Here is a 21,482-nt window from a genome sequence, read left to right as displayed (position 1 = left end):
ATTTTGGACCAATGGATGTTCTTCGTATCATTTTCACTACAAAGTGGAGCGTTATATAAGCGGATAATCTTCAAGAAAAACGCATCCGGCTGCAGAACTAATCACTTTTAACATGGCGGCGATGAAACGCCATGTTATAATTTTTTTGGTTTTCACTCGAGAACTACCAAAATGGTTAAAATTTCATGAAAAAATAAATAAAAAAAATAACCTTTTCAACAGAAACAGAAACAAAAACTGAAGAGAAAACACACTTCTTTGTTTCAAACCAAGGTTTTTTGAAACACGAGGTTCTCCGACTTTTACAGTAAGTAGGCGAGAAGTAAACGGGCCTCTTAATGAGTTTGTTTACAAACATAACATTTTCTCAGCTTTTCTGTGGTTTGTTGTTAGTTTGTCTTGAGTTCCGCAGTTGCATAGCTTTAATTGCCAAAATGTCTGAATCGGGAATATGATATTCGGTAACACTTCCTATATATACACACCTTGTTTCAAACCACCGGCAAACAACCACTGCCAAACGCCAGAAAGACAGCACTGTTTGATTTTTAGATTCACGCTCGTTTTCATTTCACCATTTTTGTATGAAAAATAACCATTTTATGGTTTTTCCTGCAGAACTGCCAATATGGTTACTTTTCATCAATATTTTAAAGTACAATTTTAACCATATTCCTAGTTTTCGGGTATTACCCGAAAAAAGGATGAAAATTTAACCTCAATCGTAAAAAAGAAAAAAACATTATGCATTTTCGCAATCGTACGAGGGATTGTTCTTGAAGTGAATTTGCTGTTGAATTTCTTAACAGTTAATTCAAAGCGTAAACTGGTGCAATTATTAACGCACAAGGTAAGTTATCATTTTCTAACATTAATTTCATTTAATATTAGTTATTTTAAAATAAAAAAAAACTTTTTGCAGGAACCGGATAATCTTACCAAATTTTTCTTACCCGTGGATAAACGGAAGAAGTTCCAGCTCTGTAACGAACTCCGCCGTTATGGCAACCAAACAGCGAAAGCAAGAAATTTTGAACTTCCTGCTGGATGGAGCAAACATTTCCCCGATAATTTTCAACCCCATGGCTGCCCGGAAAATCATGTGTTGGATTTGGAATCCGGCGCGAATGTTGGCGAGACAGTGATCTGCCGGATTGGAACCAAACGACAGACCTCAACACATAGATGTCGTTCACATATCCGCACTCCGAACAGAACACATCTTTTAGTCACGGAAATCAGTCCAAATCGAAGGAATCCCCCGGAACCAGATCTGATGGCCATCGAATGTCAATAACTCAGCAGCACCAATAACTTGGATGATTCCAGATGGTCAAAATTTTCCCTTCGACTTAGCTTGGAGCACGAAGGCATCGGAGCGGGTCGTAAATCGCTGGGCAAAGGTTTGCCGCTTGGCTTTAGCTCCGGATCCGATCGGCACCCGCCTCGAACCGATTCGATGAGAGCGATCGAAGCAAGGCCATGTTCACGTTTACAGTCTCAGTCCGAGGGCTTCGAAGAATCCGGCATGAGTTGCCGTGCTTGATTTGGAAGATTGCCACGGTTTCGACGAATTCGCGAATGTACTGGCCGGACTGCTCGGTGAGAGTCTGTATGCATAGTTTGGCACCGATGAGTGACGGCAACTTTCGTCCCGGGCTTCTACGCCGGAAAGTGAATTCTTCGTCTCAAATCCTGCTCTTAACACGGGTGATTTGAAATATCTAGATATAAAAATACCAGTGATGAACATACATTTGACAATAAACTAAACATTTCAAAATCTAATTTTTTTTTTCTGACTATCATAGCTGCAATTTTCATCAAAGGAAAAATGCTTTTTAAATTTCAACTAAAAAATAACAATTTTACAACTTCTTCGCCAAAAAAATATTGTTAAAAAATAACCATATTTCAACTTCTCCCCGAAAAGTCATTTTATGGGTTCTCATGGATAACTCAAAAAATGGCATTTCCTGGGAAAATGTGGTTATTTTTTAATATTAAATGGTTTAATGGTTTCTAGGGCGTGGCAGAAGGACTATGACAATTAACCCTTATTTACCGTCTGGCTGGACATTTGTAGCAGTATCAATATTTTGCTAGTTTTGCTTGTGCATCTTTAAAAGTTATTTTTAAAATGCTACTTCCCAGAGCATTATCTGGCTTCAAACCCTTAGCCACTCAGGGATAGTATTCCCAGACTCCTGCATCAGTAACTGGAACTCACGAGAGTGCTCTTTAATCGAGGCACTCAATGACGTCGAACCCCACCGCCTAAGAGCACTCCAGATATGACGTCACGAAGGAACTTTAAATGAGATCTGATTGCAACTGGAGTAATAGCTTTGCGTTTGGTTGATATGAAGCCTGTCGTCACCAGCTGGTTGATATGCTTCCGGGTTCATTAACCCCATCCCTAGACTAGTATGAATGTAGTGGTAACCGGGTTGTTGATTTCGCTTCACCCGAACACCGATCCGAGATCGGAGATCAAAACCTCGGATGAGATGAAAAAGTCTTGGTAAGAAGAAATTTTCTTCGGAGAACTTCGTGATTATCAGTTCGCTAATAATTACGAAGTTCCAGTTACGAAACCAATAATATTTTTTGTTCTGAGGGCTTATGCTTTTTCTCGTCCACTTTTCTTTGGACTGTGAAGTAGGCCCGATCGGTAAAAATTTGTGTTCCGTGCGTACATAGTACACAAAGGTACTACAAAAAATTAAACGTGGTCTTAAATAATCTTTTAAAAGTTTTATTTATTCCCTCAGTTTTCCCTCCGAGTGCAATTAGAGTGCAAACAGTTTTACTAGTGCGGTTAGAATATTGAAAAAGGGTAATTGATATTATTATACACAAAAGTGCGTTTGGGTATGAGAAAAAATTATATTAAACAGATTCTCGGAGGGGCCGGCAACCCGCTATCATCGCAGACGACACACGGCGATTTTCCGGAGACTTTTCCGCTTCCGGGGTAAACAGGTTTGAGCAACCAACCGATACGAGTGAGTACTTTGAAAATTACCGTCTCCTTGTCCCATACAGATCAGCATCAGCATTTTGACGGCACTCATTAAGCGTGTCAAAATAGCTCTGTGAGTTCGGGCAGCGCAGCAATTTGAATGTGCACCCCCGAGATCATGAGCTCGATTCCCGAGAGAAACTTTTTATTTTTATGTGACTAACGTCACAGCGGGATCGTTATTCTCGAGGACTGATGATGATTGATAATAATTAATCATACCACACCACCCCAAATAAAACCCTTGAATCGCACTTCTAGAAGATGGGAATTTCCTAGGAGAAATTCCACACATGGCCAATTAGATTCAAACGAATGCACTCCTAAGTTAAAGCAAATTTCTGAGGGAAAAGTAAGCCAGGCAGCGCTTGCGAGCGCTAATAGTTAGCGAGAAAATCTTCCGAAGGAAAATGTAAGCAAGCAGCTTGGAAAATTCGGAAAATGAATTTGTATAATCCCACTAACACCACTTTAATTTTGGCGAATAGAAGACGTATTTTGAAGTATTTTGATGTAGCTTTTATTTGAGAGTTAAAGGTCACGTTTTTTTCGGTTTCCGCTTTTACTGGAAGTCTGGGTTGACTTCCGTTTTTAGATTTCTTCGTTTTCAGCCCCCTTTCTAACCTCCTAAGCAAATCTAGGGAATGGTGGTCAGGGAAAGTGGGCCCGGTGAAGATTTTATTTAAAAATCTTTCTCTTAGTAAGTTCGTGTTTTTAGTAGCCAACCGGAGAACTTATCTTTTATCCAGGTTGTTTTCCTGCGAATTTGATCGGGGATTTTGTTTGAGGGTTAACAGGTCGAGGAACGGTGGGGTGATTAGTGATCAAGGGCCATACAAAATATACCCACCCTATTGATGGGTCTCTTAGCCGGGCAAGCATCAAACAGGAGGATGATCTCTTCGGAGTGGCGCATAAAAATCATTCGCTTAGCACCCAGATTACTCCCACAAAATATGAATTTTTATACATCTGATTCTCAGTTTTTGGATCGCCATTTTGAAACTGAAGCTTTATGTTGTTATGAATTGTGCCTAAGAATTTTGTTTAAGAACTTTTAATCTGAATATGAAACAAAAACCCTGGTTGGTTTCTTTTTTTCATATTTGGAAAACTACCATCTGAATTTTGGAAGTGCATACAAATTTCGAAAACCATGAACTCAATTTTGAATGAAATGCAAGAACCAATTCTCACGATGATTTCAAACAGGTTTTCATTTCTATTTTCTATTGATGACTTGAACCGAAAATCAAAAATTCTGACTGAATACAGAATCTGAAATATAAAAACAGAAATATAATTTTGATTTTGAAAACATGGAAACAGAGTCTTCGAAATGAGCATTATCTCGTTTAAAATTTTATATTCATTTAATTTCTACCAACAAATGAGAAAATTTTGAAAAACTGTAGTAGAAATCTTAACTTGGGATTAGTTTTGAAGGTTTTGACATCAAATTCTTACTTTTGAATAACCGTTCTCAATCATCAAAATATCTCACTTGAGCTTTCATTATGTCTAGTGACTAGTTTATGTCAGTTTTTGTTTTTTTTGTAATAAAACTGTTTGTTTACATTTAGTTTCATACGACGTAATGAAAACTCACGTGGGATTTGATGAATAGGACCCCCAAATCCCTCTTTCCCCCCGTTCCTACGGCCATGTCGCAGATCGTAGTAGTAGTTTCAATATTTTTGGTAATCATAAAAAAAACTTTTTGTGAATCTTTCAGCGCAATAGAAAAATAAGTTTAACCTACTAGTGCTCAACTCCGCCTTTAGACTGGGTCCAGGGGTGGAAAACAGAAGAAAAAAAAACAAAAAAAGCTCTCAAATATCAAATTGATCTGATTAAATCACCGATCAGTGAGCAGGTATCAAATTATGTTTCACTAGAATGATCATTTTGAAAATCAGGAGTTTAACTTACTTTTTGCGCAGAATATTCAAAATACGTTACTAATGAAAACTGTTTGACAAGCATTTGAGCTACAGTTGAGAAAAGCTTAACAACAACAGAAAACTGTTAATGGACCTATTCATCGAAATACTATCAATTTGATAGCCTCAGAAATCCTTAATCTATGTATTTTTCGATCTAAAAAATTGATTGCTAGTAAGATCTAAGAGTTACCAACATTCTGGATTGATTTTTTGAGAAAAAAAGTTAGGTGGAAGAGATGAATCATAAATCCTATCTAAAGGCGGAGCTAGAAAACGACGACAACTATTCGAAAAATATGAACAACATTCACTTTTCATTTAAGTTTGAGTAACTCAGTTATATGTGGGATAACTTTAGCAAAAATATGTCTTGATATGTCTAAAAATTGAGGAAAAAATGAAGTGTGTAAAAGTTACAACAGGAATAGAACTGAAAGTCTAGTTTGTTTGAACAACGTCGTCTAGAACAACGTTTTTTTTATCATAAAAATAAGCTTTTGTGATTTTTTTTAGCGACGGAAAAAATGGGATTTAGAGGGTTAAAATATTTGATTTATGATGCAGATTTTGTGTCAATTTGTTTCTTCTAAATACCTTAGCATCTATTTCTGTGATTTTGCAACCTCGCTAAAAATTCGACCTTATTTTTCATTCAGTCAACAACTCCACCTCCAGTTTTTCTCTCAAATGCGTGAAGAAATTTATGACAACATCCGATTTCAGTTCAGTGGTTTGTTTTTCAATTTAATTATCAGCATTTTAATCGAGGGCCAACAAAAACCCGAAACGCCAGCGAAAAAACTACACACAAAAACAAAAAAATCCTTTCGCCAAATAATAACTCAACCACTCCGGGGTTGTAAAATCAAGTGTGCCCTTTTGAAATTGAATTCTACCGCTCTCTGGTTGCATACTTATTGGAGTGTGGCGAGAACAGGTTGTTTTACATCGACCCTTTTCATGTAAAGTTTTTCCCTGCCAGCTACCCCGGCCGTGATGGCTTGACAAGTTCCACAACGTTAGTAGGAACCTACTCGGAATTGTTGGATTTCACTTTGAGAAAAAAATATGAAAGTGGGATCGGAGAGGTGCCAGTTTGGGTGCCAAGCAATTATAATTGTGTTATAATTTAGAGACCGTCATCAGTGCAGTAAACTGTGTAGTGCTATCACACATGGAAGTAATTAAATTGGTAATCCACCGAAAGGTTGCGGAACTTCAATCATGGAGGGATGTTTTTTGTTTGGTTTTTTTTTTCGAAAAAAGTAATTAGAAATTTGGAGTGGAACTTGAGTGAGGATTTGTTACAATTGGTTGTTGTTTGTTTGTTTCGATTGCTGTTTGGTGCAACACTTCATGTCATTAGCGGTTTAATATTCTTGAACCAAAACAGTTGCTGGAGTGGCTTTCAAGAGCAATAAAATTTGGTAGAAACCAATGTTCACAAAATTAATAAGTCTTGATTCAATGACCATTTCAGTCAAGTGCCGCTAAAGAAGTCTATAAATGCATTTAAAAATATTTATCCAAGAAGTCTAATTCTCGTTAAACGTAAACGTGACGAGCAAACTTTCAACCGGAATCGAACATTTTGCAATCAACTCAACCCATACGCACAAACAATAAACCACCACCACCACCAAAATCGGTGGAAGTTTGTTCAGGGAGTCCGAAAATGAATTATGCAGCCATTATCTGGAATAATAAATAACACAACCGAAGCCGGACGTTTTGCTATCTCGCCGATTTAAGAAGAAACAAGGTGGGTGGAAAACCAGGACTGGGACTCAGAGAAACTTGAGCGTTGATGCATTAGGGCTGATGGTTGTTAATGTTGTGTAGATATTTACCAGTTGTAGGCGTTGGTGCACAACGATATTTTAGGTCAGAATGGTCAAACAGAATCAGAATGAAAACATTCTAGGCTGATACTGCACCAGAAACCGAGTGCTCTAAACGGGGAATCGTTAGCATAATCCCTAAACGGATTTTCTCCTTACGATGAAGCAAAGCAACCACAGCTAAGGTTAGGTATTATTTTTGGTTGGTTCAATACTTATTCAAAAAATTCAATGTTTACAGTTTGAGTAATTTAAAAACTTACCCTCGAACGTCCTCGGCTGCCGCTGCTCCCAGAATAGCCACCGCTATCCGGGAATCGACCTGGAAACTGTGGTGAAAATAGAACGGAATTAGTTTGGTTTGGAAACTTTCTTTATCTTCGTTGATTTTTTTTCAATACAAAAGGTGTACGTAAATGCACACACAACAACACTCCACACGCACACGTGGTTCGAAATCATAAACGGTGATGGTTGATGATGGTCGTGATGATGAGATTGGAAAAACCCAAACTGAAAAGATAAATATGTACAAAACATAATACAACTTAGCATAAGATCATACGTTTCAGGTTTATTTTTGCATGCATTCTTTTCATCAAACCATTTGCTCAAATAGGCAGTTAAATTGCAATTTTGCCATTTTTTTTTAATCAAATTTCAACATTATTTAGAAGATCGGGGTACGAAAAACACGTCCTTCGATCCATCCAAGTATCATTGTATATTTAGATCAATGCAAAGTCAACCTATCGACTTTGCTTCTTCTAGACAATGATACGATGCTGGACAAATGGTCTTGTCGGCTAGAAAGTTTTCTCAAATCACGCTCTTGTCTCATTTTCAACACCTTTCATGCTTCCTAATCTAATCTATCCGTCTATAATTTACATTACTTTCATTTGAAATTCTTCCTGTTAGAATGTATACTTCACCGAAATGCCATTAATCATTAAATTAGAATTATTTAGAAGCAACAACTTTAAATAAAGAGCTACAACTAGAGAGTTCATTATCCGGCCATTTCAGTGTTCCCAGCGTTTGACGATCCTTTTCCCGGGAACTCTCGGGATCCCGGGAAATATTGAAAATGAAGATTTTAACTGACACTTCCATCTGTACCGTTGAGCCGTCAACACGTACGCCGGAGCATCGTATCGTTGCTGTGTACCTGCAGGAACATATTACATTATTTATTTTATTCTTACCTGTTTTTCAATCAGCATTTTTCAGTGCTAAAATTATTTTCATTTTCTTTTATTCATATTTTTCTTTTTTCTTTCCAGCATGGGAAAGTCATCGGCCGACTCAACAGTCGGAACAAAACGGATTGCCGAACCTAATTCAGGCCCATCGCCCAAAAAAGTTGAAATTTCCAATTCATTCGATGTTCTTCATAACATCGGTGATGAGGAAATATTCATATTTAATTCTGATAAGAGTACTAAAAAACCTTCTTCTTCTTATACTCTTAAAAACGAGAAGGTTCCACCAATTACGGTCAAAATTCCTGACTTCAATGCCTTTCGAAAAGAAATCGTCACTTCCGTCAAGGATGTGTAGATTTCTTTTCAGATCGGTCCAAGGGGAACTGCTCGTATTTTGGCGGAATCTTTCAATGATTTTCAAAAAATTTTAAATTATTTGAATAATAAAAAACATCAATTTTTTAACTTACGACACTAGAAGTGATCGTCCATTTAAAGTTGTACTTCATGGTCTCACCGGCGATCAGACACCGGATGAGATCACAACTGAATTAAATTCTTTGTTAAGGTGTTCACCGATTCAAGTAATTAAAATTATGAAAAGAGCCAACACGAATATTATCAGTAGTGTTGGTTTTGCTCCTGAGCTTTATTTGATCCATTTTAAAAAAGATCAGGTTAATAATTTGCAAGTTCTTGAAAAGGCTCGTCTTATGTTTCATTGTCAAGTAAAAATCGAACCTTTTCGAAAATCTTCTGAAAATTTTCTCCAAAATATTACGCAATGTCATCGTTGTCAAGCTTTTTGTCATGGCACTAAAAATTGTAGAATGAATGCCAGATGCATGCTTTGCGGCTCATTCGATCATGAAAAATCTAAATGCCTTTTTGGTGGTGATAAACCACAAACAGAATTTTTCAAGTGTGCGAATTGCGCAGGTAATCACTCCTAGAATTGCATAAACTGTCCCGTTAGGACAAAAATAATTGCTTCTAGGAAAAATCCCAAAGTTTCTAGAAAAGTTTCTTCTCCTCCTTCCTCTTTTTCGTCTTCACACGTCGGGCCGGCAAACAACCTGCCTGTTCGCAGTCAGCCTCGGCATACATTGGAATCACGACTTGGTAATGTTCGAAGTGATTTGAATGTTACCTGTGCTGATTCTGCGCCACAGACTCGTTGTTTAACGTTCTCAGAGGTGGTTGAAAATGGGTTGCCCTCTTCAGGTTTAACTAATAAAAATGGAAAAAAACCAAGTCTCAACGTGCATGCGAAGGCTTGGGAAAATCCCCGAAATTCAATTTCAAATACCTGTTCTTCTCCTTCGTTTTCTGATCCCCACAATTTTGTTGATTTGGGTGAGATTACTGAGGAAAAATTAAAATTTTTGCATCAAAATTTAATGGAAATGATGCAACTTATGTTGAAAACAAATTCAATGTTTGAAGCTTTCCAAACTTCTTTTAATTATGCTAACAAAATTATTATGACTTTACGATTCCGATTGTATCCCATTTACCCGAACACCATTGCCCAGAATGAATTTTTCCCAGAATGACAAATACCCCAAATCAAACCCCAGAATGAAAGATTTCCCAGAAAAAAAATCCCCAGAATGCACCATTTACCAGAAATTTTTTTCCCAGAATGGACCATTTCCCAGAATTTTTTCCCCAGAATGGAACATTTCCCAGAATGGCACAAATTCCAGATTTTTTCCTTTTGTACTTTTGTTTGTTTTTTTTTCTAGTGAATTTTTGTAAATTTCATATGATTCGAAATTTATTTTATCAAAATGATTTTTTAAACGAAACTACAACTTTGAAATTTTCCAACTAAATTTATTTTAGAACCAATATTGTGCTTTGTTTATGGTTTGAGTTCTTTAATTGATTCAATGCTTACCATTGTCCTTGAAAAAACCGTTATGGTATCCGACTCCTCACGCTGCGCGTTCGAACTTGAAAGACGTTTTGTCCTTCACGCTGTCGTGTGGCGGACGGGGCTAAAGGATCACCCCTAGCTTTCACGCAGACCTAGGAAGCCCAGGCAGACCTAGACCAATGTCTTAGGGCCGCCGGCGGCCACCTCGGATTTGTGAGCTTCAGTGGCTTTGTGCCGCCTCGGCCCCTTCATCCTCGTTGGTTATAAAGTTATAAAGTTATGAAAACCGATTTTTTTTGCTACAATTCCTTTTTTTATTTATAGTTTGTTTTTTTTTCATTTTTCTGGGAAATGGTTCTTCTGGCAAAAAAGTTTCTGGTGAATGGTTCATTCTGGTGAAAAATTTTCTAGGAAAAGGTATTTTCTGGCAAAAATTTTCTGGGGAATGGTCCGTCTGGGGAATGGTTCTTTCTGGCGATTGAAATTCTGGGGATTTTTCATTCTGGGCAAAGGTTTTCGGGTAAATGGAGTACAACCACGATTCCCTCATGGATCCTAATAGATGTTTAAATATTATGAAATGGAACGCTAGATCTTTGCTGGCTAACGAAGATGAATTCTTTTTATTTTTGAAAACCCAAAAAATACATATTGCTGCCATCACTGAAACTTTTTTAAAGCCAGACAATAACTTGAAAAGCAATGCTTTCTTTAAAATTTTACGAAATGATCGACTTGATCGACAAGGTGGGGGTGTAGCTATTGTCATCAATAGTCGTCTCAAATTTAGACTTCTTCCTTCTTTCAATACAAAAGTCTTAGAAACAATTGGAATTGAATTAGAAACTTCTATGGGGAAAATTATATTTATTGCCGCATATTTGCCTTTTCAATGCAGCGATGAACAGAAAAATTTTTTGAAGGGAGATTTACAAAAACTAACCAGAAATAAATCTAAATTTTTTATTATTGGTGACTTTAATGCAAAACACCGATCTTGGAATAATATTTCATCAAATTCTAATGGGAATATTTTATTTAATGACTGCTCTGCAGGTTATTATACTGTTGAATATCCTAATGGGCATACTTGTTTTTCTTCAATTAGAAATCCCTCCACAATTGATTTGGTTCTAACGGATTTAGGCGAGCATTGTAGTCAATTAGTTACTCATGCGGACCTCGATTCAGACCACCTTCCAGTAACTTTCTCTTTATCCCAAAGTCCCATTGAAAACCCTTTAAAATCAACTTTTAACTTTCAAAAAGCTGCCTGGGAGCGATATAGGAATTTTATTGAACGTAATTTGAATGTAAACGTTCCACTTAATTCAATAGAAGATATTGATTTGGCTGTAGAAAATTTGACAATTTCAATAGTCAATGCTAAAGCCGCTTCAATACCCAAAGTTAAACATAAATTTAATCGACCTTTGATCGATGATGATTTTCAGTTTTTGATACGACTGAAAAACATTCGTCGATGCCAATATCAACCTACTAGGGTTCCTTATTTGAAATTTATTTATTGCGACCTTCAAAAAGAGATCAAACGTCGTTTAAATTTCATTCGTAATGAAAATTTTGCAAAAGCAGTAGAGGACATAAAACCCTACTCAAAGCCATTTTGGAAATTAACTAAAATTCTGAAAAAGCCCCAGAAGCCAATTCCTACTTTGAAAGATGGAGTTAAACTTCTTTTAGCTAATGCAGAAAAAGCTCAAAAATAAGCCCAACAATTTGAGTCTGCTCATGATTTTTATTAAAATGTTGTAAGTCCAATTGATGCTCAAATTTCCTTTGAATTTGATGATATTCTTTCTAAACAAAATGTATTTGAAAGTTCCTGTAAGATAAATATTGATGAACTTAAATTGATTTTTAAAAAATTTAAAAACATGAAAGCTCCGGGGGAAGATGGGATTTTCTTTATTCTTATTAAAAAGTTGCCTGAAAGCACTTTAAATTTTTTAGCTAAAATCTTCAATAAATGTTTTCACTTGGCTTATTTTCCCAATAAATGAAAAAATGCCAAAGTAACTCCAATTTTGAAACCTAGAAAAGTTCTTCAGAGCCTTCAAGTTATGGACCAATTAGTTTGCTTCCTTCTTTAAGTAAACTATTTGAGAGAGTTATTTTGAATAGAATGATGATTCACATTAATCAGAATTCTATTTTTCCTGATGAACAATTTGGTTTTCGTCATGGACATTCTACTACACATCAACTCTTGAGTGTAACTAATATGATTAACGCTAGCAAATCTGAAGGTTATTCAACTGGTGTTGCTCTTCTAGATATTGAAAAAGCTTTTGAGTGTGTTTGGCACAAGGGTTTAGTAGCTAAATTAGCTCGATTTGATTTCCCTGTATATCTCACCAAAATGATTCAAAATTATTTGACTAGCCGAACCTTACAAGTAAGCTATCAAAATTCATGCTCTGAAAGGACACCCATTAGAGCTGGGGTCCCTCAGGGTAGTATACTTGGGCCGATTTTATACAATATTTTTACTTCTGATCTTCCTGATGTACCAGAAGGAAAAGGTAGAAGATTATTTGCTGATGATACTTTGCTTTCAGCCAAAGGTCGAAATTTACGGGTGGTAAGCAGTAGATTGCAACAAAATTTAAATTCCTTTTTGAAAACTTGAAAATGAGGAAAATTTCTCCTAACGCTTCCAAAACTCAACTTATTTTATTTCCCCAAAAGCCAAGAGCAAAATTTTTAAAACCTAATGAAAATCATTCCATAACTTTTAATGGGGTTTCATTAGAATGGTCTGATCACGTGAAGTACTTGGGACTCACACTTGATCGGAATCTTACTTTTAAAAATCTCATTGAAGATATTCAATCTAAATGTAATAAATACACTAAATCGCTTTATTCTATCATGAACAGGAAATCCCGACTTTGCCTGAATAATAAGATGCTTATTTACAAGCAAATGTTCCGACCAGCGATAATGTATGCAGTTCCAATTTGGTCTTACTGCTGCGCGACGAGGAAGAAAGCCATTCAGAGGATTCAGAACAAGGTTCTGAAAATGATTTTGCGGCTTCCACCTTGGTACAGCACCGAAGATCTTCATCGGATTGCGGGCATGGAATCGATCGAAGAGATGGCCAACAAAATCATCTCTAACTTCAGAGGAAAATCGATGCAGTCTTCCATCGCAGAGATTCGTTCTTTTTATAATAAGTTTAGTTTTAGGATAGTGTTTAGTATTAAGTTTAAAATATTTTTGCTATTACAGGATGTTCTCCTACATTAAATACTTGATTGCGCTCAGCGAATTTAAATCTTATAAATAAACTTTTATCATCTAGTAAACTATAGGGCTCTGAACAGTTCATTCTTGATCTGAACACCTGATTTAATGCAATAATGTAATACAAATGTAATGATGAATTGATACAAATTAAGACATATAAAAAAAGATTTTAACAGTCTATTGCATACGAAATATATGGTATTTTAAGGCAGAAGTTTTGAAAGCATTTAATAATTTTTTAATGCTTCAAAAGTTCGATTAACAATTATAAAATTCAAGACTCAAAAACTAAGTATCGTAAACTGGGGGAACATTAATCACTTTTTCAATTCATTTTCGAAAATTTTGAAAGAAGTTGCTCTTTTGTAATACCTTTAAGTTTTAAAGTACTAACTGAGGTAAGGAGCATGATCCTCGACAGCAGAAAATTCAGACGACACTAGTGGCTATAGTAAAATGTTTGTTACAAAACCAGATTACATGTTCGGGGTAATTTTAATCACTTTGATTTTAACATATCTCATCATCTTCATAATTATTGTTTTGCTGTCAATTAGCACAGAAGACTCAAAACATCAATAACAGTTTTTTTTTTGTTTGGACTCAATTGAATTTTTTAACGTATTCTTTCAAATACAAATATATTCAAAAGGTGGACAATGTTGCTGCATACATTTAGGGTCAAAAATTATAAACATTTCTCAATATTTTTGGTCTTAAAAAATATGAAATTTTACCTTCATGCCATTCCCCAAGTTCTTCTTCTGTTCCCATGATCTTTTTTTATTCAAACTTAGCCATTTGCTAGGGTTTTTACTTTTAGTCATGTGTTCTATACAGGCTTTCTCATAGAAACTCAATTCGTAGGCTTTAAAACGTAGAAAACACTTTTAAAATATTTTAACTTCAGACTTAGTCAATGATGATTATCTGAAAAAATTTCATGTTGGTCAAAGTTACCCCGATGATCAAAGTAAAAAGCGTCTGCAAAAGGGTTCGTCCATGACAACTGTTTATTTTAGATATTGACATTACTATGCATCGGATTGGGATTAAAAATTCTACATCAGGAATCGAAGAGACGGGAATTTATATGGCTGTAAAATTTAGCACACAGGGTTTTTTGAAGCAAGACTAATCTGTGGAATTGTGAGATAAAAGCGTAAGAGTTAAATGAATAGGATCGATGAGGAAAATTTTTGCACAGTTATTTTTCGGAAATTTTGGGTATTCAATTTCGGATAATTATGCAACGAAAACGGGCCATTCTAATGAATCAGCAACAGTTTTTGCGGCATTTTTGTAGAAATTATACGGATAAACGTACGAATTGAAATACGGGTTTTGGAAAGAAACAGATACGCTGTCAATGGGGTTTGTTTTCCAACATTTTGATAAGAACTCTACTACTTAAAAGGTATTTTTTATTCAGTGTAGGAAATATTTTACTTTACTTGAAAAACATCATCTTATTTTATCACATTATAAAAGAAATCAAGAAAAACATCAAAGTTTCCAAATGAGGCTCTCAGAGCCAAACGGGTATAAGTGACAAAATGGTCGATTTCGAGTAAATGATGCGAAATGATTCTTCACATTATAAGCTATATTTGATGATTTTTTTTCGGAATTTTTGATTTTTTTTTCATATTTTTTCATTAGAAAGAAAAATACAAATTCTCGAAAATATATGGAAAATCGCAAAACACATCAATTTAAAAGTTTATTTTCTCGAAATAAGCTTTTCTGCACTCATATCCCTTTGGCTCCAAGGGCTCCAAATTTATTTTCAGACTCTGAATCGCGTGTTTAATTTTTTAAAAAAATATTTCAAGGAAAAATAAAAATCAATTATCAATGTTGTTTTGTTAAAAATAGATTTCATAACCCTATGATTTTGAGCCGCTGAGAATTAGAATCATATAAATATTATTAATGTTCTTATTTTATAAAATATAAATTGAGAATATGATCATATGATTCAAATTAGATATTTAATCAAATTCGATGTAATATAAAAATTTCAGTTTTAGCTGAAAATCATGTCTCGGTATTTATTTATTTTCTTACCCCTAGCACACACATTCTGGTGCTCACGGTGACAGCAAAGAACCGAAAATATACCCATAAAATTTATGAGTTGCAAATATTGCAAATGCGTTTTTTTTTTAATTTATAAATTCTATCAATTCATGTTCATGTAAATTCATGTTTTTTATGTTTTTTTTTGTTTATTTCCTTATCCATACTACACAGACCACAATGAATTTTCCAAATAACTTTGCACAAGTTTTTCCCTTCTTCCGGCCTTCCATGTTGATTGTTTACAAAGTATAGACGATTTGCGGAATGCCCAAAATACGTAAGTGAAGTTGATAAAATTCCCGACACGTGGGCGTCAAGAACTTTCAAATCCGCCCACCAGGAGCGCCACAATATAAGCAAACGTTTGTTCCAATTCTAAATGTAGCACGCTTTACGTCATTGGTCACGCAAGTTTGGCAGCCAATGATTAAAATTGTATTAGTTTTAGTTCAATTGTGCGGGAAAATGAGATAATTTGAGGAGGAATGAGGGAAAGCAGTGCTTAAAGAGGGAAAAAATGTGCAAAAACTTTTTTAAAACTATCTTTGTTGCTATCATCCGCCAAAAAAGCGCTAGTTCAAACTTTCAGAGCTGCCTGGTGTATCAAATTAATGCTTTATATTCGTCCTGACTTGCTAATGAGTGTTGATTTTCACCTACAGGAGAGTGAGATATAGTGTAAAATTTTAGCCTTCGTAAGCTTTCTTCTAGGGATTTCAGACTTTTTTCCCAACTGGGTAGCTGTTCAAATTAACTGACGAGGCACAATTACGTTCACCTGAAAAACACTATAAACCTACAATAGGACGGAAGCACCGGATATTGATTTCCATTATTTGCTCAGGTGCGCAAAGTTAGTTGGTGGCAGTAGTTTGAATTTTTTTTTCCTACACTCTCAGTATCCCTGCTTTTCCAGTTGCAATCCTCTCGGAAAGTCAGGATGATTATTTTATTTGCGCTCATTCGAAGCTTTAATTGCACATCTGCTCTGGCAATAGGGCGGCACTGTAATCGGTCGGAATTCATTCGAAAAAAAAATCCGGCATCAACGTCAGAGGATCGGCTGATTGTGAGAAAAAAAACTGGTTGTAAATAATCTAATTGAGTTGAACGATGTGAATTTGAGTGCCGATGGTGCTTATTTGTTATATCGGATTGTAACATTGATAGATGCTAATTAACTTGCAACGAGGAGGACTGGAGTGGAGTAGAACAATTCCGATCAATGAGGATGTGCTGAAGTTAATGGGCGGTTTTGAAATTAAATAAAATCCCCGGGATAAAACTCATTAAAATTTAAAGATATAACTTTTGGCTTTAAATATTGATAAAAACGGTAAAGTAACGGTAAAAAACAGGTTAGGAATTTTTTTTCATCTTTCGTTCAATAAAGGATTTAGATTTCAACTAGGTTTTCCAACTTTCAGTGATACAATGCCTTATAAGAATGAAATTACACGATTTATAAAAATTTTATGCAAAAATAACAGTTTCTGACACCAAAAACTTATTTCTAAAGTTTTTGATATTAAAGATTCTTATCAACTTTGTAAAACATCTAAAGAAAAAATTAACTTATGCTATCAAAAATAATGTAAGGATTATTATTTTGGATAAAAATTCCTTTTGAGTTTGTCGAAATTCACATCATCAAATGTAGATATGAGAATGTAATCAAATAGAAAACTGTTGTACTTTTTTATTTACTAAGAAAACAAAATTACTTGCGGTTTTCTAGAAAATTGTTCATTGATATAAGACTAACATTTTTGCTATCCGAGTAACATTCTACAGTTTTTTTTTCTGAAAAGTGCATATATTTAATAAATGTTTTTATTTTACCTATGTTAACTCTTGTATCTAAAAAACAAGAACTGAGGGCAAAATTTGCATTTTTTAATCAAAGCATTCATACAAGTCGAAACCAGCTCTTAACTTCTCTGCATCTCTTTAATTCTTTGCACCTTGGAAAAATATAAATTTTATCTTTAGATGAATCGGAAAGCAGGAACGAAAAAATTCTCCAAAAGAAAAATTCGATTTAAAATTCTAACAAAACTCTAAAAATTCATGAAAATAATCAAATGAAATCAAAATAACTGATACAAAATTTTCATCTCAAACAAGGGTTCAGATTTAATTCAAATCTCTGATTCCAGCTTCAAAAGCTACAGGTTTCTGGAAAATAATTCCGGATTTTAATTTTCAGTTTTCGTTTATCAATTTTCAGAATTCAGGTTTCAGTTTTCAGTTTTCTGTTTTCAGTTTTCAGTTTTCAGTTTTCAGTTTTCAGTTTTCAGTTTTCAGTTTTCAGTTTTCAGTTTTCAGTTTTCAGTTTTCAGTTTTCAGTTTTCAGTTTTCAGTTTTCAGTTTTCAGTTTTCAGTTTTCAGTTTTCAGTTTTCAGTTTTCAGTTTTCAGTTTTCAGTTTTCAGTTTTCAGTTTTCAGTTTTCAGTTTTCGGTTTTCAGTTTTCAGTTTTCAGTTTTCAGTTTTCAGTTTTCAGTTTTCAGTTTTCAGTTTTCAGTTTTCAGTTTTCAGTTTTCAGTTTTCAGTTTTCAGTTTTCAGTTTTCAGTTTTCAGTTTTCAGTTTTCAGTTTTCAGTTTTCAGTTTTCAGTTTTCAGTTTTCAGTTTTCAGTTTTCAGTTTTCAGTTTTCAGTTTTCAGTTTTCAGTTTTCAGTTTTCAGTTTTCAGTTTTCAGTTTTCAGTTTTCAGTTTTCAGTTTTCAGTTTTCAGTTTTCGGTTTTCAGTTTTCAGTTTAGAAGATTTCAAGATTTCAAAATTTCAAGAATTCAATAATTCAAAAATTCAGAATACATGAATTCAAGAATTCAAGAATTCAAGAATTCAAAAATTCAAGAATTCAAGTATTCAAGAATTCAAGAATTCAAGAATTCAAGAATTCAAGAATTCAAGAATTCAAGAATTCAAGAATTCAAGAATTTAAGAATTCAAGAATTCAAGAATTCAAGAATTCAAGAATTCAAGAATTCAAGAATTCAAGAATTCAAGATTTCAAGAATTCAAGAATTCAAGAATTCAAGAATTCAAGAATTCAAGAATTCAAGAATTCAAGAATTCAAGAATTCAAGAATTCAAGAATTCAAGAATTCAAGATATCCTCAAGAATTCAAGAATTCAAGAATTCAAGAATTCAAGAATTCAAGAATTCAAGAATTCAAGAATTCAAGAATTCAAGAATTCAAGAATTCAAGAATTCAAGAATTCAAGAATTCAAGAATTCAAGAATTCAAGAATTCAAGAATTCAAGAATTCAAGAATTCAAGAATTCAAGAATTCAAGAATTCAAGAATTCAAGAATTCAAGAATTCAAGAATTCAAGAATTCAAGAATTCAAGAATTCAAGAATTCAAGAATTCAAGAATTCAAGAATTCAAGAATTCAAGAATTCAAGAATTCAAGAATTCAAGAATTCAAGAATTCAAGAATTCAAGAATTCAAGAATTCAAGAATTCAAGAATTCAAGAATTCAAGAATTCAAGAATTCAAGAATTCAAGAATTCAAGAATTCAAGAACTCAAGAATTCAAGAATTCAAGAATTCAAGAATTCAAGAATTCAAGAATTCAAGAATTCAAGAATTCAAGAATTCAAGAATTCAAGAATTCAAGAATTCAAGAATTCAAGAATTCAAGAATTCAAGAATTCAAGAATTCAAGAATTCAAGAATTCAAGAATTCAAGAATTCAAGAATTCAAGAATTCAAGAATTCAAGAATTCAAGAATTCAAGAATTCAAGAATTCAAGAATTCAAGAATTCAAGAATTCAAGAATTCAAGAATTCAAGAATTCAAGAATTCAAGAATTCAAGAATTCAAGAATTCAAGAATTCAAGAATTCAAGAATTCAAGAATTCAAGAATTCAAGAATTCAAGAATTCAAGAATTCAAGAATTCAAGAATTCAAGAATTCAAGAATTCAAGAATTCAAGAATTCAAGAATTCAAGAATTCAAGAATTCAAGAATTCAAGAATTCAAGAATTCAAGAATTCAAGAATTCAAGAATTCAAGAATTCAAAAATTCAAGAATTCAAGAATTCAGGAATTCAGGAATTCAAGAATTCAAGAATTCAAGAATTCAAGAATTCAAGAATTCAAGAATTCAAGAATTCAAGAATTCAAGAATTCAAGAATTCAAGAATTCAAGAATTCAAGAATTCAAGAATTCAAGAATTCAAGAATTCAAGAATTCAAGAATTCAAGAATTCAAGAATTCAAGAATTCAAGAATTCAAGAATTCAAGAATTCAAGAATTCAAGAATTCAAGAATTCAAGAATTCAAGAATTCAAGAATTCAAAAATTCAAGAATTCAAAAATTCAAGAATTCAAGAATTCAAGAATTCAAGAATTCAAGAATTCAAGAATTCAAGAATTCAAGAATTCAAGAATTCAAGAATTCAAGAATTCAAGAATTCAAGAATTCAAGAATTCAAGAATTCAAGAATTCAAGAATTCAAGAATTCAAGAATTCAAGAATTCAAGAATTCAAGAATTCAAGAATTCAAGAATTCAAGAATTCAAGAATTCAAGAATTTAAGAATTCAAGAATTCAAGAATTCAAGAATTCAAGAATTCAAGAATTCAAGAATTCAAGAATTCAAGAATTCAAGAATTCAAGAATTCAAGAATTCAAGAATTCAAGAATTCAAGAATTCAAGAATTCAAGAATTCAAGAATTCAAGAATTCAAGAATTCAAGAATTCAAGAATTCAAAAATTCAAGAAATCCAGAATTCAAGAATTCAAGAATCCAAGAATTCAAGAATTCAAGAATTCAAGAATTCAAAAATTCAAGAATTCAAGAATTCAAGAATTCAAGAATTCAAGAATTCAAGAATTCAAGAATTCAAGAATTCAAGAATTCAAGAATTCAAGAATTCAAGAATTCAAGAATTCAAGAATTCAAGAATTCAAGAATTCAAGAATTCAAGAATTCAAGAATTCAAGAATTCAAGAATTCAAGAATTCAAGAATTCAAGAATTCAAGAATTCAAGAATTCAAGAATTCAAGAATTCAAGAATTCAAGAATTCAAGAATTCAAGAATTCAAGAATTCAAGAATTCAAGAATTCAAGAATTCAAGAATTCAAGAATTCAAGAATTCAAGAATTCAAGAATTCAAGAATTCAAGAATTCAAGAATTCAAGAATTCAAGAATTCAAGAATTCAAGAATTCAAGAATTCAAGAATTCAAGAATTCAAGAATTCAAGAATTCAAGAATTCAAGAATTCAAGAATTCAAGAATTCAAGAATTCAAGAATTCAAGTTTTCAAGATTTCAAGATTTCAGATTTCATTTTACTTTCTGTATGGATTTTAGGTCACAGATCACAGATCAAATTGCAAAATTTTCTGGTTCTTTCCATTTTAACCAAAAAAAAAATGGGTTAGTAAGAGTTAAGAGTTTTGTTTGAAAACTGTGGCTTTTACCTTTGAACAACCTGAAAAAACCTGAATCAGACTGCAATATCAACCGATTTTTTTTTCGATTTTCAGACAAAAAAAACGAAAGAAAGTCAAGAGTGTTGCACCAAAGAAAAAAAACAAACAAACGAAAACAAATCAAAAGCACTGAGGCAGCAAAACCGAACGACACCTTTCGCTTTTTGGTTGTTGACTTTAGCAGCCAGCTTCGGCGTCCCTGAAAGAAAGGGCGGTGGCATTAATAATTTATGTCCTTGCTTACTTGCTTTCTGCAACGACCCTCCATTCGATTGAAAGCAGGGGTTTAGGGGCCAGCATAAAGTCAAGAAGTTCTTTCCTTTCGAACCCTACTCTCTGGAGCCACCCGCACCCCCAATACTAAATCCCCTTCAAGGGTTGAGAAAATCGCACATGCCTGTTCACATGTGCGAGGATGTGTGTGTTTGTGTAAAATGTGGGTTTGAGTGCAAAAGTGCAGTGTTCCGGATCGTTGGAAACAAACGACTTCGGTCGATTTATAAAAATTGAAAAAAGCTTTTTGGTGTGTGACTTTGCTGCAACTTAGAGGAATCATTAATGCATTGCCCCGAAAACAATGCAGTGACCGAATTCGTTCACACAATCCTCTTTCAGCTTTTCTTATAGAATGTTTAAATTATTACTGAAGAAATCCGAACAAAGATTGCAAACTTTCTAATGCAATCAACAGTTGCTATCTGTTGACCAAATTTTAACAGCTTCAATACAGTAAAAAAACTGGCATCACAAAGCTTCTAA

General features: G+C 33.9%; 1 protein-coding gene across 10 annotated transcripts in view; it reads right to left on the bottom strand.

Annotated features, from left to right (window-relative positions):
- Positions 1 to 21,482, bottom strand: part of LOC129739173 (disintegrin and metalloproteinase domain-containing protein unc-71) — a 1,315,240-nt gene that overhangs the window by 647,701 nt on the left and 646,057 nt on the right. For all 10 annotated transcript variants that reach the window (XM_055730592.1, XM_055730589.1, XM_055730594.1 and 7 more), the window contains one exon: positions 7,076 to 7,141. In XM_055730592.1, coding sequence (XP_055586567.1) covers positions 7,076 to 7,141 — 66 coding nt within the window. The remainder of the gene's footprint in view (positions 1 to 7,075; positions 7,142 to 21,482) is intronic.

This window comes from Uranotaenia lowii, chromosome 1 (assembly GCF_029784155.1).
Source record: "Uranotaenia lowii strain MFRU-FL chromosome 1, ASM2978415v1, whole genome shotgun sequence".
NCBI classification, from domain to species: Eukaryota; Metazoa; Arthropoda; class Insecta; order Diptera; family Culicidae; genus Uranotaenia; species Uranotaenia lowii.
This window is presented reverse-complemented; position numbering and strand designations above follow the sequence as displayed.